This window comes from Streptopelia decaocto (assembly GCF_964273445.1).
Source record: "Streptopelia decaocto genome assembly, chromosome: 5".
Classification (NCBI taxonomy): domain Eukaryota; kingdom Metazoa; phylum Chordata; class Aves; order Columbiformes; family Columbidae; genus Streptopelia; species Streptopelia decaocto.
Genome location: NC_138659.1, coordinates 36,725,592 through 36,743,308, shown reverse-complemented (window position 1 = coordinate 36,743,308; position 17,717 = coordinate 36,725,592). Strand labels below are relative to the sequence as shown.

At 42.1% G+C, this 17,717-nt stretch overlaps 1 protein-coding gene across 1 annotated transcript in view; it reads left to right on the top strand.

Moving 5' to 3' along the window:
- PCDH15 (protocadherin related 15) overlaps positions 1–17,717 on the top strand; it is a gene marked incomplete at its 5' end in the record, with an annotated part of 282,792 nt that overhangs the window by 212,325 nt on the left and 52,750 nt on the right. The window contains 3 exons of the mRNA XM_082054177.1: positions 3,650–3,759; positions 5,350–5,490; positions 15,200–15,327. Coding sequence (XP_081910303.1) covers positions 3,650–3,759; positions 5,350–5,490; positions 15,200–15,327 — 379 coding nt within the window. The remainder of the gene's footprint in view (positions 1–3,649; positions 3,760–5,349; positions 5,491–15,199; positions 15,328–17,717) is intronic.

The window sequence follows — 17,717 nt, the reverse complement described above, 5'->3', positions numbered from 1 at the left end:
TAATGTTCATGCTTTTGGAGATAGAAAAGTTTCATGGTGAATTTAAAGTATATTGGATATCAGGCAAATTGAAAAACGAGTGAGAGTCTGATGTGTTTAGCAAAGGGAAAAAAGGAGAGGAAAAGCTAAAATTTCGCTTTAGACATTAAAAATAGTTATGCCCTGCAATGTATTTGATGTGTGTTTGTCAAGTTGAAATGACTTTGTTCTTTGCAAATCTGAGGCCATCGAATACCAATCTTATGTGAGCATATGGCACAAGGCGATGGAGGTGGCTCGTTTTTCATGCTTTGCTGCCCTCGTACCCTCCGTTCCCACCGTAATGTTGGGGTCTGGATGCCCAGGGGTGTAAGTATCGGGGGACGATATCAGAAATCCCGTACTTGGGGAAGTGTTTTGTTCAGGAGCTCAGAAAGTAGCCGTTTCATTTAAAATACTTTGAAGAAGTCAGCGCTGGACTGCTGTGGCCCGTCCAAGCCCGGCAGGGGAACGACTCTATTGCAAGTTGCAAATATTAGCGGATGAAAATCCCTTCACATGCCCTCAATCATGCTGGCATGTTGGAGTCCCAGCGGGACCCTTCCCTCTCACTCTGCTGGCATTTTCTGAGCCTTCTCTGGGGCTGCTTCGCTAATGTCACAGCTTCTCACAAAAGTAATTGGCCTTTATCGGCCAAAAATATTGCATGAGAATGTCCTTGCCTGTCCCCTAAAATCGCTTCAAATAGTATGTCTGCTACTTAAAGGCGCACTGTTGCACATCTTGGTCATTCGAAAACTAGACAATAATGGACTTATCCCCCAAAAAAGCTTATTAGAGCTTGTACTTCAGGCTGTGGAACAGCATATTCTCAGCTGGATACCTTTGTGTTTTGCCAGTTCAATCCTCTGCATTCAGCAAAGTGTTCATAAGAGACTGTGTGTTTTAATTCAGTGGGTGCGTTGCTCCCGTTGAACCTGATCACCTTAGTGAAATCAGGGCGATGCCATCGATCTCATTGCTGTGGCGGTTTTCTGTCCACTTTGGCAGCCTCTCACAGCAAACACAACAGCCCCGTGCTAATTGATATTGATCCGTCAATTCTTTGCATTTCTACTGTAGCAGAGGGGAGGATACAAGGCCATTTCCATTAAAAGAATATACTGATGGTGTGCTTCAAATGAAATTTAGGGTTTGTGTACACACAGGAGGTTTCTTGTTCAAATTATACATCTTCAGAAGAAAAACAACATAACATATAATGCAAGATAAAGAGGATCTTTGTTTTCCTCACTGGCCTGCGTCTCTGACCTCATTGAAAGAGCTACACCTCGAAATGCTTTCAGACTTGACGGCCTTTTTTTCCTGTCTCTAACATTAACCTTTGCATTGGTAAAATGCGCATTAACAAGCATTTTATAACACTGGTTTTGCAGCTTAATAAATCAGGTAGCAATAATGAATTTTATTTCTTCTGCTGACAGCACACTTGAGACCGAAGGCTGGGAGCCAGAGTGATGTGCTCTGTGCGTGTGTGTTTGAGTCTAAGTGAGCTTAGCAGCATCTTTTGCTGCAAAAAAAGTACAATCTCACGTCATCCAGTGAACGGGATTTTCTCCCCTTTCTTTATCCAGTGGAAGAGCGAGGGCTGTGCAGAAGAACTGATGCCTTACCATGCCGAGTGAGATACAGTGGTTTAATTTAAGAGAGGAAAATAAAACTGAGCAAATACAGAAGGGGGAGGAAGGAGTCCATCTTAGCCCTATGGGCCATGGCTATGGTCCCTTTTTCTAGGATGTTCAAACCAACGTTCATCCCAAAAAAATGTTTGCGAGGCAGAGATCAAGGGCAGGTGGCTGGTCTCTTGGTATGCGATGGCAAAGGTTTGGATTCCGTAGTTAGGATTGCAACCCGGGCTTTCAGCTTTCTGCAATGAAAAACCAGGGAATGGGGTGGAGTGTTTGAAAAATACCTGGAGGATGAAAGAGTGAAGTCATAAAACATTCTCTGCAGTGTGCAAAATGTACAACTGAAATACTCCATAAAGTCTACTCCTATTTAGGAGCCCATCTCAGCATATCCTCATCTGTCTTTTATTTAATTAAATACTGAATGAGTGGAATTTTTAAAACTGGAAAATATACGGTTAATGCTGGTTTTGACAAGGTGCATCTGCAATTGTGGATGAGTGCAAACATTTCCTTAACAATGTATTTGTTCATGAGCATGAATAGTTTTCAGTGTGAATTCAGCTTTTACTGACAGTGATGAAAGTTTGAGCATTCGATTTGAGATTAGCTCGAGAGTCTCGCTTCTTGCGGAAATAGTTTAAATTGCTGTTTGAAATACATTAGCACAGATGCTTTGTTCAGTCTGAAGTAGTTACGGTTTCCTTGAGGAAAGAGCATCTCAGAATGTTCCTCATCACATTTTCCGAGGAGGCAGCATTTAAACAATAGGAGAGAAAGAGTGCAGTGATTCTTTGCTGCAATTCAGGAGGAAACTCTTTATTTGTACATGCTGGACTGATACCGAATACGAGATGCTCCATTTTCAGTGTTTGTAGGGTATGAAGAACATGAGATACTGATGTGTTAGTAGTGTGACCTTTTTTCTTTTTGTTTCTTTACACAAATCAATTCTCAGTGAACCAGAAACAATGTACTGAATGCTTAGAAGATGTGTATGTAAACTTGGGTTGCGGTTCATTTCCTGAAAAGCATCTTGGCTTTGAGTACCAAAATGGATCGGCAGGAACATTTGTAGATCTTTCTGAAGAGTATAAATTCCTGCGGAGGTGGCTTTAAAGTGCTTCCTGTTTAAGTGATGGAGTTTTATGCAGGAATGAATTTCCCTGCATGCATTGCTGACCGATTACTGAGCTTTCTTAGTAGAGGTCAGTATTACAAAAGAGCTATTATGTTTTAAATTTACTTGCAGTTTATCAATCTGTGGTGGTTCTTTGTATTTCAAGACAATTAAACAAAACACTATTCGCTGAAAATAAAACAAACCATTTCAGAACAAATATGAGGCCTTGGTACTTATTTTAAAAATGTTCTTTAAGCTTCAATGATTGTTTGCTGCTACCCGTATCTGCAACCATGCTGAATAAAGCTATAGCTAAGTGGAAAGTTAAATGTATTCACGAGGTGTTAGTATCTACATCTTATTATGTGCAGTCTCTCAGAGAAAGCAAAAGTAACTACAAATAGCACTATGCCAGAAACTGGTTTCTTGACCAACAGTGTTGCTTCAGCAACCAGTTCACTCTAAAGTGGTCACAGTTGTTGATGACAAGAGGCTTTGTATTTGAATACGGCACGTCTTTTGGTCCATGTGAAAACAAGTTTGAATGTTAAATATTTTCTGACACTTTGGGAGTTACTGTTCTCTTCCCATTTCTACCCTTTATTTCCTAGTTTTCTGTTTCTTGTATCAAGGAACTATTATATCTATATATTGTCACCTCTCACAGCCTTGTGGTTTTTTGCGTTTGGAGAAGGCAAAGGTTAAACCTTTGCCCTTTTGGTTTATCTTTCCATAATAACAAATTATCTTGCTTCAGCAGCCAGTAGATGGATGAAACTGCTAACCTGGGGCATCAGTTTCAGTGCTCTGCTGTTCATCGACTGGAAGATAACACAAATACTTGTGTTCAATTCTGCAGACCCCCACCAGTGAGCGAAAGTGCACCGAAAGGAACCGTGGTCGCGGTTGTTACAGCGGCCGCCTTGAACCAGACCATCGTGTATTCAATTGTTTCAGGAAACGAAGAGGGTAAGTACTGATATCTTTGCCTTGGTGATTACACTGAGCTTAGTGAGAGCATAAGAAGCCTTCAAGAAAAAGTGACTAGAATAAAGCTGCTGAGGCAAAATCCCACCTCACCTGTACAAATGGGAGCGACTGCCATTATCAAGCCTTTAGAGATCAGCTCAAGATCAGGTTAGTTAGCAGAATTACAAGGAAAATTAAAACGTGGTGAAATTCGCACTTATGTGAAAATTCACATCAGTGCCACATGGTGTGAATGCATGGCACCCTGAAATAAGAATAGAAACGGCTGTGATGCTGTTGTACTTTTTGCTTAGAAATCTGTTTTAAGGCATTGTAGACTTTACCATGCTATAGCCACAAGTATTAGATTAGAGCCTGATATTTAATAACCTGATGAATATATATAAAATAACCTGATGAAATTTAACAAGGGAAAGTGCAGAGTCCTGCATCTGGGCAGGAACAACCCCAGGTTCCAGTATAAGTTGGGAGATTACATATTAGAGAGCAGTGTAGGGGAAAGGGACCTGGGGGTCCTGGTGGACAACAGGATGACCATGAGCCAGCACTGTGCCCTTGTGGCCAGGAAGGCCAATGGCATCCTGGGGTGGATTACAAGGTGGGTGGTTAGTAGATCGAGAGAGGGCCTCCTTCCCCTCTACTCTGCCCTGGGGAGACCCCATCTGGAATATTTTGTCCAGTTCTGGGCCCCTCAGTTCTAGCAGGACAGGGAACTGCTGGAGAGGGTCCAGCGTAGGGCAACGAAGATGATTAAGGGAGTGGAGCATCTCCCTTATGAAGAAAGGCTGAGGGAGCTGGGGCTCTTTAGTTTGGAGAAGAGGAGACTGAGGGGTGACCTTATTCATGTTTATAAATATATAAAGGGTGAGTGCCACGAGGACGGAGCCAGGCTCTTCTCGGTGGCAAACAACGACAGGACAAGGGGTAATGGGATCAAGCTGGAATATAAGAGGTTCCACTTAAATTTGAGAAAAAACTTCTTCTCAGTGAGGGTGGCAGAGCCTGACCAGGCTGCCCAGGGAGGTTGTGGAGTCTCCTTCTCTGGAGACATTCAAAACCCGCCTGGACATGTTCCTGTGCGACCTCACCTGGGCGTTCCTGCTCCAGCAGGGGGATTGAACTAGATGATCTTTTGAGGTCCCTTCCAATCCCAAACATACTGTGATACTGTGATTTAAACCAAACGTCATTCCTACATTTGCATCCTTATCAGGTACTGTCTGTGACTCACCTTGAAACCTCTAAGCAAAATCACACTAAATTATTTGGAGGGATGTGGAAGAATTCCATGTCCCATCCTCGTTTTTGTGAGAGCGGCTGTTTGTCTTGCCTGATCCTCCCAGCGTGTCCTCGAGTCTTTTTTTCCCGTACCAGCTCAGAATCAGCTGCTGTGCTCTTTGGAAGAAGAGTTGTGTGAGCTTTTAGAGGCCTGAGGGAGGGATGGGCAGAAATATCCTAAGACAGTGTCAGAGAATCATGTCATCACCAAAACAGAAACACTTAGACATTTAAAAAAACAAAAAAGTTTATGCATCTTAGAAAGTAACTTCTGTTTATGCTGGATTTCAGATGTGTTTGGTATTAATAACAGAACAGGCGTGATCTCAGTTAAAAAGGCTCTGGATTATGAAAGCGTGAAAAGCTACGAGCTTCGAGTTCAAGCAGACTCCTTACAAGTGGTGCGATCCAATCTGCGTGTTCTTTCCAAAAGTAAGTTGAAAAACCCTTTTTTTTTTTAAATCAGTTTTGGGTATACATATGTATTGTTATTTTTTTAGGATACTCATAACTGCACTCTCGCTAGAGACCTCGTTTTGTTATCAGAGATAAAGCAGTGACCATGGGATGTAAACAGCAGAGAGTGTGTTTGTGGCTTTCTACACTTGCCTTCCGTACATGGAGCTGATGAGTCTTGAGCTAAATCCTCCCAAATCATCTCAATGTTGAACAGCTGTAGGTCTCACTGACACAGATAGAAGTCATAGTTTTTATCTGTACGGAGAGCTGTTGACGCCAGCTGAACATTTCCAATGTAACAGGGCTGTTTGTGATGGAATGTCACAGTTACTTTTTCATAAACGCATCATTCAGCCCAAATACAGGCTTGGTAACATCACACGAGATGCTGGGACACTACCAAGGGGAATGAGGGACAGATACACAGCAGGGGTGACAGGAGAGAAATAAAAGAGACTCCTTCAGCACTGCTGAGGGGCTGCAACCTCGACTGGGAGCAAACTGGAGGCGAGGACCTACTGTGACGAAGGCGAGAAGTTCTCGGCAGCGTCACTAGGCAGGGAAGGGTTTATTTACAAACTCGTTTGCTTTGGCTCTGTCTCATGGTGAGGGTTTTCTTTTAATGGTTTTATTTTCCTAATAAAAGGTCTTCTGATGAGTTTTATCATCCTCCCTGTAAGGAAAATGTCTGGGAAGTCTGGCCTTGGAACAACTGGCTCACTTAGTGTCCTGTCCCATCCTGTACAACTTCCTATTTCAGCTACAGTTGGGTGAAAAAAAGGAAAGAAACTACAAAGTGTCTTGGTGTACATTTTCACACAGACTGTGTTTGTTGACTCAGGTTTTTCTTCAGTATTTTTAGTCTCTGCAAGTCCCCGTTTTCACCCGTTGTAGCCAAGGTGACTCATGGATGCAATGAAAATAAGCCCAGGGTGGTGGATTGTTGCACTGAGAAAAGGGCAGTGGGGAATTGAATGTTTGTTTAAAGGCTATGAAAATATTACCTTCTTTCATTTCAAATTGAATGTAAGATAATTTCAAGTCATTTGTTCTGCAGTCACGAGCTGTGAGCCAGATCTGTCGCAGGTGGCCAGAGCTTTTTTCTCCTCTGCACTTCCACCAGTGTTTGTTAATCATAGCGCAGGTCTTCAGCACTGGGAAAAAAACAAGCTCATCCTGACCAAAAACATCCCCGTGAACTAATAGGTTGTAGGGAAAACTTCAGGCTCTTTCATGTATAAATGTCTCTCCAGGAGACACTGCAGCACCAGCTCATTGTGTCCCCCATGTGAGCTGAGGAATCCCCAGCAGGCCAGGCTTCGGGTAGCTGCTCCTGATTGCTCTGTGTATATAATTCATTCAAAATAGGACATTTCATTGGTATTCTGAAATTACTAAATAAAAATGGAGCTCAGATTTACTGCAGACTTCAGTTTTATGCAGATAACTGGTATTTAGTTACCCGTCAATCCAAAGAGGCAGGTGGGGGGAGATACTGTTACAAAAATGCCAACACCAGACTGTTTGTAAATGTCAGTGAGATTTGGGCTCGTATCAAAGTGCGTACATAATAAAACCGTACAATTTTTGGAAGCTCCCAGTAATATAATGAACAATTTTAGCTTGACTGCATCTTTCAAAGCATTATTGGCAGTACGATGCTGTAGGGATCGTGCTGCCGTGGTCTTTGTTCTGATCTCAGTTCCCAAGGAGAGCTCTGTGTGACAAGCCAGGGGCAAAAAGCCGTCCATCTGTCACTGATGTTAAACTGACACTTTTCCACCCGGGTAAGAGATAATTCGTTGCGCCCAGGCACAGAGAGCACTGGGCAGAGGAGGACTCGGAGCACAGCGTGATCCCCTTTTGTCCCTTGCTGCAGGGACGAGGGAGCTGTGGTGGCCTCTTTGCTTTTGCTGCCCACTCCGGGCCCTTTGGCTGGCACTTGAGCCGAAGCGCCACCTCGGCATTGTCAAAGGTAGCAAAGGTATTCGGGATTGACAGAGACCTTCCTGCACTGTGGGTTGTGATCCGGGGTTAATAGTCAGAAGGGTTAGAAGGGAAGGGCCACCCTTCGCTAAACGGGCTGATTCTGCAGTCCTTTTTTCCATAATTAGTCTTCTAATTATTGTTCCGATGGTGAGGATAGTAGCTGTGAATATTAGGAAGCCCATCTCTAGGTTATTTCAGTGCCACCTTGGTGCATATGCTTAAATGTATTGTGTATAGATTAGAGGTCAAAACTCAGGCTTTTATTGATGGTAATTTAAACAGGGTGCAATTCTGTTTCTTCGGTGTAAAGATACTATTGTAGAACCTGCTTGCGATACTGAAATTGGTACTTCATGAATATTTGCTTACAGATTTTTAAAGTTGTTCAAGATATTAGACTTAACGGGCTTTGGTATTTGGGAACATGCCATAAAATGGGGTGATAGACTATAGCCTGAAACAGTGTACAGGGGTGGCATTTAATTCATTAGGCTTTCTTGATGAGTTTTGATTGGGTTAAACACTACTTCAGAGTGAGATGAGAAGGAATGAATTGAACGCACAACTGTGGACTATGGTGACAGTGAAATGATGAACCACTTTGGAGAAAGGTGACTTGGAATGCGCTTCTCTGGAATTCCCTGACATTGAATTAATGCACCACCCTGAGCCAGATAAGGCAGCACTGACGAGCCACTAAACAGTGCGGAATTTTACAAAACTCACAAGAGGGTACCAAAGTGTTTTTAACTGTATGGTATCAAAGAAGATAATTACACAGAAGTAGGATTTTGAGATTTCATCTGTGCAGTAGAAAAGTGGATGATATTGTATTAGGTGTAACGAAGCTTATCACTCAGTGATTGTGCCAGCTGATAGCGTAGTAATAACTGAATAAATAAATGAGAATAAATAAATTGAGATGCTGTTTGGAGTATGAGAACATAAAATTGGTTACTTAACCTGGGTTTTTAAAATATGATGCTAAATCATGCAAAATCACACTCTTATTTTTCGCAGAATCTAACTCCTTAAATGAGTTACTTTAACCAAAACTTTATTATTTGAAGTTCCGGTGCATTTTTACTTCATTCGAATGGAAGAAAAGTTAGGTTTTCTGATGATAGTGAGTTTAAAAGGTTGGAATTCTGGCTTGAGGAATCAGCAGCTGCTGATGCTGAGACATGAAGGACCTTCAGCATTAATGGACTTCTCAAATTCAGTTCAATTTAGCAGCCTGAGTTTTTTTCCGTCTGTGCTTTGCTTCTTAGATTATCTATCACAAGAGATGACAGTCTAGTAGTATACCGTAAGTCACATTAGGACTGTGATTATTAGCTTCCAAAGAGAGGCTTTCAGCTCTCCCTCAATGGATAAGACAAAAAGAAAAGGAAAACTGGTGTGTAAGGGGAGCAGCCCAACGCTGGATGTGGCAGGATGTGTCCTGCAATCTGTCACCGAGCAAGGGAGTGGATCACCACGATTAATCACCTACTAAACCAGAGATACTTCTTGAACAAGAACAGGAGAAACATCGTCTTTTACCTGATTAGAACACTGCCAGCTCTTTGCGAAGTTTTCGTGGGCATCTCGCTGTCCTGCAGTTTGGTACCCAGGACAAAGCAACAACCTTGTTGTGGCAAGGGAGGACGGGACAGGAGGAACCAGAAGGTTTAGGGGAAACAGGGGGAGCGGCAAAGAGAAAGTGCTGCCTAAGTGCAGTAAGAAAGAGCAGAAGGGGTGAAGAGAGGGTTTTACCGCCAAAGTAAACTGGTCTCAGTTTGAAGAATCAAAGCATTAGTGGGCATCTGGTCCCTGTGCCAGACAGAGGAAACATGCACTGGGGTGGGAGACACCAGGGCTTCCCACTGATCTGGAGAGAAGGGCAGATTTACAAGAGCCCCAGAATATGTTTGCTTGTAAACATCACTGACAAAAGGGCCCTCCAGATTCCTCTGAGCACAGAAGTGGAGGAGTCAGTCTCATGTTTTCCAGCATCTGAGCGGAGCGCATCTCGTCATTCCCTAGGTCTGTACACACGGCCCTTTCAGCCACCACCACGGTGGCGTTTGCTCTCTGATCCTGACTTACGACAATCTGTGTGTAGCTTCACACATCCTGCTCGGCTGCTCAGTGACGCAGCCCCCAGGCTCTGCCCCTCTGCCCGCAATGGATCTGCATGCAAACAGATCGTTTAAAACTCAAACCTTGCAGGCAAAGGTGGCACCGGTTGGCACAGTGCTGCGTGGAGAGTTTGTCTTAGTTACAAGTTACCTCTGTCAGCAGCTTGTTGCTCAGTCAGTTGTTGAGAGGGAGGCCAGAGGGAGTGGGTTTGACTGCAGGTTGCTCGGCTGTAGATTTTGTCTCGTTTCGCTTGTCTCTAAAACTGGGAGATGCCTCTGAACTCATGTTCTCATGGCAGGGGTAAGGAGGGTTTCTTTTGTCATGGACTTGTAAATACAGCGGAACTCTCCCCCACGTCCCTGATCTTGTCACCTGCATCTTCATTAGAAACTTCATGGCATCGCTTGTAGTCCCACTGTCATCCCTCCCACATCCTGGTTTTTCCTTTTGCTTGCGTTCTTGCTGACTCAACTGGCTCTAATTAAAGAGCTGGGAAATGAAGAGCAGCAAGCGTGTATTTCACACTCCTAGAGATGCAGGAATAACGGCAGAACCACATGGTCAGTTTTACTGTCTTTTAAGGGGAATCAATAAGAAATTAAAAGCACTGCAGACAATTAATTGATTATTTTTTACAGTTGTCCTTGCACCGGCTTGCCAAGCAGGTTTCTTTTTTAGAAATTGCAAGTGCCATCTTTGTGTTTGCATCCAGCCCCTGACAGGTGAGCACTAAACAAGCTGTCCCTCCAAACTCTCATGGGTGCTGCACAATTCAGAGTAGCATGAGTTTTTATTAAAAAGCAACTTAGCAGAGGTTTTGGACTTTTCAAGTAGACTTTTCATGTCTCTGAGGTTTGTGCTGTTGGTGTTTTATAAGTTGGCTGCCAAGCCAGTCCCTGAATCCAGGAGACATAACAGATGGACAAAATCCGCTATGGAGCCTGAAGAGCTGCGAATCTGCCTCCTCTGCCACACAGCTCTGGGGTCCTTTCCCTGAAACCAACTTCAGATTGCTCTGGGCAGCAAAGCAGTGTGTTTTAGAGAGGCTGCATAAAATGCGAGCTCCCTTTCAATTAATTATTTCATAGAAAAAGATGTTTTATATTTATTTAAATCAGACCTTGGCTCAGCGCTGTTCCAAATACGTTGCAGTTTACATCTCGTCGAAGGTTCTTTTTGCGCTATTCTCAATCAGCTACAGCATATGAACTTCTTCAGGCTTTATGGGCACATGGTAATATAGATTAAAATGCCATTGAAAAATATTCAGGGCTGATTCCTATTTGGTTCTGCCAAATTTAGTAAGGCGAGATTGAGCGCAGCTGCAGTTCGGTTTAGTTTACCTGCCAAAGCACAAAGTCTGCTCGACAGACTTATAAGATAGTAGTAAAGCAAAGTGCTATTGAACCCTGTCAAATTACAATTCTCATTCCCAGTTTGATTAAAATGAACTTTGAAAAGAGAAGAACCTGCTATTACCTACTGCAGAACAAACAGCCGCTGACTAAACTGGGTACAGACTTTTTATGTTAAAATTACCAATGCGTGAAGAGCAGCTGTATCAACGGCTGCTTTGGTGTGTTGTAGAAGACAAGTGCAATATCACTGGTGAAAACATAATGTAAAACAAGTATGGTAACACTCAAAGCATAGTTGACACTGTCCCAGTGTTCAAAAATCATTTAGTTCAGCTGAATTTCTGCAGTCTGGTGAGAAGCTCATGGGAATCAGGGATGTTATTAGCACTAGTCAGATAAACAGAGATACTGGAAAAGAGTTTTCTACAAATGTGTTTGGGAAGAACTTCCAAAACCACCGGTACACACTGGCTCTGGAGTGTGCTCTGACCAGGCCCTGGGGTTTTCGTGGCTGTTTCTGTGTTCTGTTAGTCATTCCTGATCTATTGGTTTGATGTCTTGCAGAGGATCCTCAGGTTTCCCTTGGAGCAGCTTTCAGGATGTTTTCATTCTCCTTAAGCAACTCACACAAGCAGAAAGATGCAAATGCCTCTTTTTCTAGTCTTGAGAGTGATTATTTACCTGGAGCAATGCATGCAGTGTGTTCGGTTCTTCGAAATCTTATATGCTGAAGCTGACTCACAGGCAGCTGCAGGTCTGTATACTCATCTCAGGGGCTGAAACAGCACATGCAGATGGGACACAGGAGCCCTTGCAGGAGATTGCGATGCAGAAACTCCCTTTGCCATGTATCATCTGGGAGGCTGACGGCTCCTTCATGACTGTTGAACTAACTGGTGTGACAAATACAGATAAAAAAATGTGTCTTAGCAAGAAAAATGTGCAGTAAAATTAAAGGACCTGCTTAGCAAATATTATCTGCATACCTTTTGTTACAGTTGAAGGGGAGCGGTTGTGACGCTGTTTTCTTCTCTGCAGTTTTTGGCCACCTCGGCAGTTCTGTGCTGCCTCGTCCAGGGCAAGATGTTTTCTTCTGTCCCCTGGCCAGCTCTTCACATAGCTCAGTCAGTTATAAGAATTATACTTTGATTGCATGAGGTCTCACAATAAGTACCACCGAGGAGTAAATTCTGCTTTCAGCTATCGGGATCCGTGAAAAAGAATGTAACGGGAGCTGGATTCCAGATTTAGGATACCAAAGAAGCAAGGTTTTACATACGTGGGATACAAAATTTCCCCTCTGGAAGATGAGTGTAAATATTGGTGTCCTTTAGTGTTCCCTGTCCTACCCGCAAGAGCATCAGTAGCTAACACTGCACACCATAGAGTGGATGCTGTTGCTTCCCTTCAGGTACCAGAGAAGAGGGCTAGAGCCACACAAACCATGTTTAGAACAAGCACTAAATGTTTGGAATAAGAAGAAGAGTCTGATGCTCTAACCAGAGTGTGGAAGAGCCCCGTGTGCAGGGGATGTCTGAGGAAATCCAGCAGAGCGGTGGGGAAATCCTCCCGGCCAAGGAAGGGTCTGGCACGGCCTTCACACGTGTGGCACAGTTCCTGAGGAGGGATTTCAGTGTGGGTTTGTCTGGTGTGAGATTAAGGCAACCTCTATCCAAGGCTGGGAGTTGCTCCCCGTGGGCAGCCAGAGGTTGGAATGGGGTGAAAAGCAGGCGGTGGTGGGGAGTTCAGAGATGCCACGTCCCCTCCGTCTGCCAGGGTGAACAGAATACAAGCTGCGGATAAAAATCAGGCGATAGGATAGAATGAAGGTAGATGTTTAATTTAACACTAACGATGCTGATGTCAGCTGGTGTATATGCAGGTTATCTAATTTGTTTTTTTTTGTAGTGCAATGACTTTCATTTCTCATTTTCAAAGCGTTCAGCCATCGCTAAGCAAATCAGCACTTTGGCAGCTCAGAGGAGCACCAGCAAATGAGGCAGATTGCAAAGCAAACTTTGCAGGAGGCTGAGCTGCCTCACCAAACTGGCTTCAAATGGTGAAGATAGCGAGCGCTATGCAAAAAATGTTTAATTTGTATTACGAAGAGCTGGTGCAGCTTATTCAACACCGAGTCCTGCCAGGGCCGACCGTGATATAATGAGGATGTTCCCTACAGCGATACACTGGTGCTGGTCATTGATAGAACTGGTGATTAGCTCAGCAGGGCAAGGTCACTCACACACATCACCTGTAATCCCGCTCCCATCGCCTTCTGCCCTAAAGGGTGTAGCTGCACTGAAAAAACCTGCCTTGACATCTCATTTTTCTCAACAGGGCTGCAGTTTGTAACTCTGCATTAGTATTGCAGCCAAAAACATTAAGGATCTGATTTAACAGGAGAGATTTTTGAGTATTTGCAGGACCTCACAATACCTCTCTGACTGAAATTCTTCTTTGCTGTATTAAATAAAGTAGTCAAGGTAAGAAGCGTTATTTTAAAATGAACGTAAGTGAACTAGAGATTATTACAAATAGACCATTATGTCCACATTACACATGTTAAGATGTTGGATTAGGGTGTTTTTTTCACGTCTGGAACGAGAGTTTACCGTGAAGTCATTTTCCTGTGAAGTACCAGCACCTCCAAGCTGTATAACATATCTGCACAGAACGGTGTGGAAGGGGAATCATTGATTATTCCTCTGGGGAAATGTAATTTCCTTTTTTTCCTTTCCTTTGTCATTTTTTCTCCTCTCTGTCCTAATGCACTGGATGGCATTTTAAATGTTTTTCTGAGATTTCGATTACTTTTATGAAGTCCTCATTTGTTTTCCCATCAGTTGGACCGCTGGATGGACAGAATGTCTTTGGTGGCTTTGGCAGCCAAAGAAATAGTCTGTGTTTTAATTTTTGTTGTCCCCTGAAGATATAGCTCCTAAGCTCTTCCTAAATGAGCCTGCGTTTTGAAGCTAACTCTGATCAGCATGGCACCTGCGCAACATTTAAATTACCCTGGCACTGAAACGAGTTAGGAAAACCAACTCTGAAATGAGGCAATTTATCACTGGAAAATGTGGTTTTAATGAACTGGGTATCATCATTTCCAGCAATCTTTCTGGATTATACAGTTCCGAAAGAGACAAACAGATGTTGTATAGATTACTGCGCCATTTAATCTTTTTTGCACTAAGTCCGTAATGTTCGCTGGATGCTTTTTCCATGCAGAAGGAGAGAGATGTTTATTGTTCAATGGGTTGAATCAGTAACCGTTTAATAAAACACAAATTAACAGCTGTATTTTCCTCGAAGATGTGTTGAACCTCTAGGAGAGAAATAATACTTGTTGAGTTCCCCTGGGCCAGGCCAGGTTTTGATGAAGCCAGACTTAGGCGTGCACTCAATTAGCACGCTAAATTCATTAGAGGTTGAGGCTGATTAGCACACGCTGGTCAGACCTGTCAGGTGTTTGTGCTTTATGGCTCAAGCAGGTACAGAGAATGCTCCGTTGACCTGCAACATGAAGTCTTGTGTTGTTCAACCCGAGAATGTTTCTGCCAGTGCTATAGTATGAACATGTGTGAGTTTGCAGCCACTGCGGCAGAATCCCCCACCGGGCATTTGCGTGGGCATTAGTAACACTTAAAATACATAAAGCAAGTGGCACATGAAGCGGAAAAAGCGAACGGCTGTTTGCAGCATAACTACTGGTGTCCATCACCTGTTCCTTCCTCTTTCCAACTCTCCTGAGAATCTCATGTGACCAGAACCTCTGTAATTAAAGTACAGTATTTTTGCTTGTGCTTTTCCATTTATTTGAAAAATAAGTTACAGATCTTTTGTTATATTTTCCTCAGTTTGCTTTCTGCTTTTTGCATACAGGTGAATTCAGAGATCTCTAGTAGCAAAGTGCAGGTGTACAGATAATGGGAGTCACTTGCTAAAAAGGTACAAATTTCAGCTCAAGATTCATTCAGAAAATATGGCAAATGCAGAAACAATAAATATATCTTTTTTTTAATCTCTTTAACTCCTTCAAGTTCGTAGTTTTCATACCAAATGTGCTATTATTTCTAATGTGTTTATTTTTACAGTTTTGCCTGTGCTCTTATTTTACATGATCTGTTTTGGGCTTTAAACATCTGTACGCCAGTAAGCATGAAAGATTTCTTGCCAAATATTGTATGTATACTTTTCATCTCTTCTTTTAGGTAATACAGCAAAGGTATTTATTGAAGTGAAGGATGAAAACGACCATGCACCTGTCTTCACCAAAAAAATGTACATTGGAGGAGTGTCTGAAGATGCCAAAATGTTTTCTTCTGTGCTTAAAGTTAAGGTAAGCCTGAGATTTATTTTAAATAACATTCACTTGCAGTGGGAAAATGTTTACTCACTGGTTTGATTTTTCATAGGAGGTTACGAAATGTGTTTCTCCTAAAACTGCTTGAGCTCCTCAGACACTGGCAGGAATTTCCATGTTATTTCTTTTTTATAGTCGAGTCTAGTAAGCACAGGATGGGTAGTTCTTTTAATGAAATCAGTGTTTGAGCAGGAATATGAGCGCTCTGGTTTCCATTTGTGTGCGTATGAATGACACGCATCAGCCTGGTATCCCAGGAGTTACCAGCGCAAGGTTGATTTGGAGCTTAGAAGAGTTTTGCAGGTTTGATTTCTGTTGAATTAATGTGCTTGGTTCTTCATTAAAGATCTGTAGCTATCATTTTAGATACGTTAATATTTAAAGGATTCTTTTATGCTCAGCACTACTTTTGACCCTAAATTCTTCTGACTGCTTTGGCAGCAGAATGGTTCTGCTTTCAAAAGGAAAGAGGAGTTTTCTGTTTCAGCTCAGCAATGCAATTTCAGGTCCGTGCACTGTGACACAATTTGTGAGTAAATTGACCATCTGTAGGTTTTTTATTTATTTCTTTTCTTAAAAAAAAAAAAAAGGAGAAAATTCAAATAAGTATAATATATAGAAATTAATTAGCATCAGACAGAAAAAATAGCTTAGAATAAAAGCTGTTTGTTTTGTGCAACATGCTTTGTGATGCAGTGTCTTGTGCCAGAGACAGCCAGAGCTGCTGGGACTGCCCAAGTCAGCTCATTTTCCCTCCCACATCTTTCAGCACCTTAAGCGTTGGTGGAATAGGTCTGAAGTTGCTGATTCTGGCTCCTACATGAAAGGGCACAGAAATACAACCTGCTAAGAGTTTTACTGTGACCTCGTGATGCGTTTAGAGCCCCAGGAATGAAATAGAGAATAACAGAGCTTATTAAAGTTGCCCTTTGCTTTTTGTGGTTCGTGGCCGTCCTTCCCAAAGTTAGCCCAGAAATGGCTGAGAAGTGTAAAACCGTTACACATTGAGTATTGGATAGAGGCATCTGGAGATGAAATTAGTTTACTTTGTGCTCTCATCCAGAATATTTTTTCTTTCTTTTAATACAGTGCTATTATAGGCTTTTATTTTTGCCCCAAGAGTATCTATATTGGTCTTTTCTAGAAACATGTCAATTGTAAGGTACGCTAGATTTATACTCTATAAAAAATAGTGACCTATAAGTGAATGTCTGCTCAATTCAATTCAACACAAATTAAAGAAATAGTGGTAGTGTTGCTGTTGGCGTGATCCGAGCCCATCATTGAGCAGAGATGTTTTCCCGTGTAGCTATGAACTGAAGCCTGGCGTACTTGAAAATAAGAAACAGAAAATTGTGCCAAATCCATTAATTTAGAGATACTGAAACTCCAGAAATGCACAAAGCTCTCGCAGTAGATAAAGAATAAAAAATAGCAAAGTTACTTGGATAAAAAAGTTATGTGGGCGAAAGTAAATGAAACATCAGACACAAACGTGAAGTTACATTTTGAGGTGATGAAACAAAATCTGCAGAGGCTGTGGAGTCCTACCTGGTTTTTGAAGAGACATTCCTGGTTTTGTAGGCACAGATATTCATGTGTGTTGGTCAAGGGGATGAGAAAGGTGTGAAAAAGAGCAGGTAGATGGGTAAGGGATATTTGGGGGTGAAGGGAGAAATCCCATTTTACCCTTCAGAAACATTGGTCTCAAGAAGGGTGATCAAATGACGCAGAAGAAATGACAATTTATGTCTCTAACCTGTTAAAACCTCTGCCAGAATTCTCCCTGAATTTCCTGACATGCAAAATAGACCAAGGTAGAAAAAGTTGTTACCAGTGGATGGCATCAACCATAAGGGTGCGCTAAGTAAAGTTAGAAACAGTTAAGAAGTACTGGTCGCAGAAATTCAGGCTGTCATTTATTGTTCTAGCACCAACATTTTTGGCAGTTGGTGCAACTTAGCTTATTTTCTGTCCTCTATTAGTTAAATACAATGCTTGTTCCAATTAGAGTTAAGAATTAATAAAATTAATGTCTTTTCTTGAAGAGTTGAAGTGGGTAGAATTAAATGAGTAGTGTCTCAAGTTGAAGTTTTTAAGAACATTAATAAAATTCATGCAAAACTTGCACTGTAGAAATTATTCCAATTTTTATACTAATAAAAATTACTGTAATTTACATTTTATTAATATTCTTTTTTTTTTTTCTAAGGAAAACCCTCCTTAGTAGGACTTCTAAATGCATTTACTTCCATCTGCTGCATTCATTAATAGTAGCTAATTTTTTTAATGATCTCTGAGTAACTTTGAAAAGAAACTGGTATTCTCAGCATATTCTCGTTCTTCTGTCACTGCCAACAGCTTTG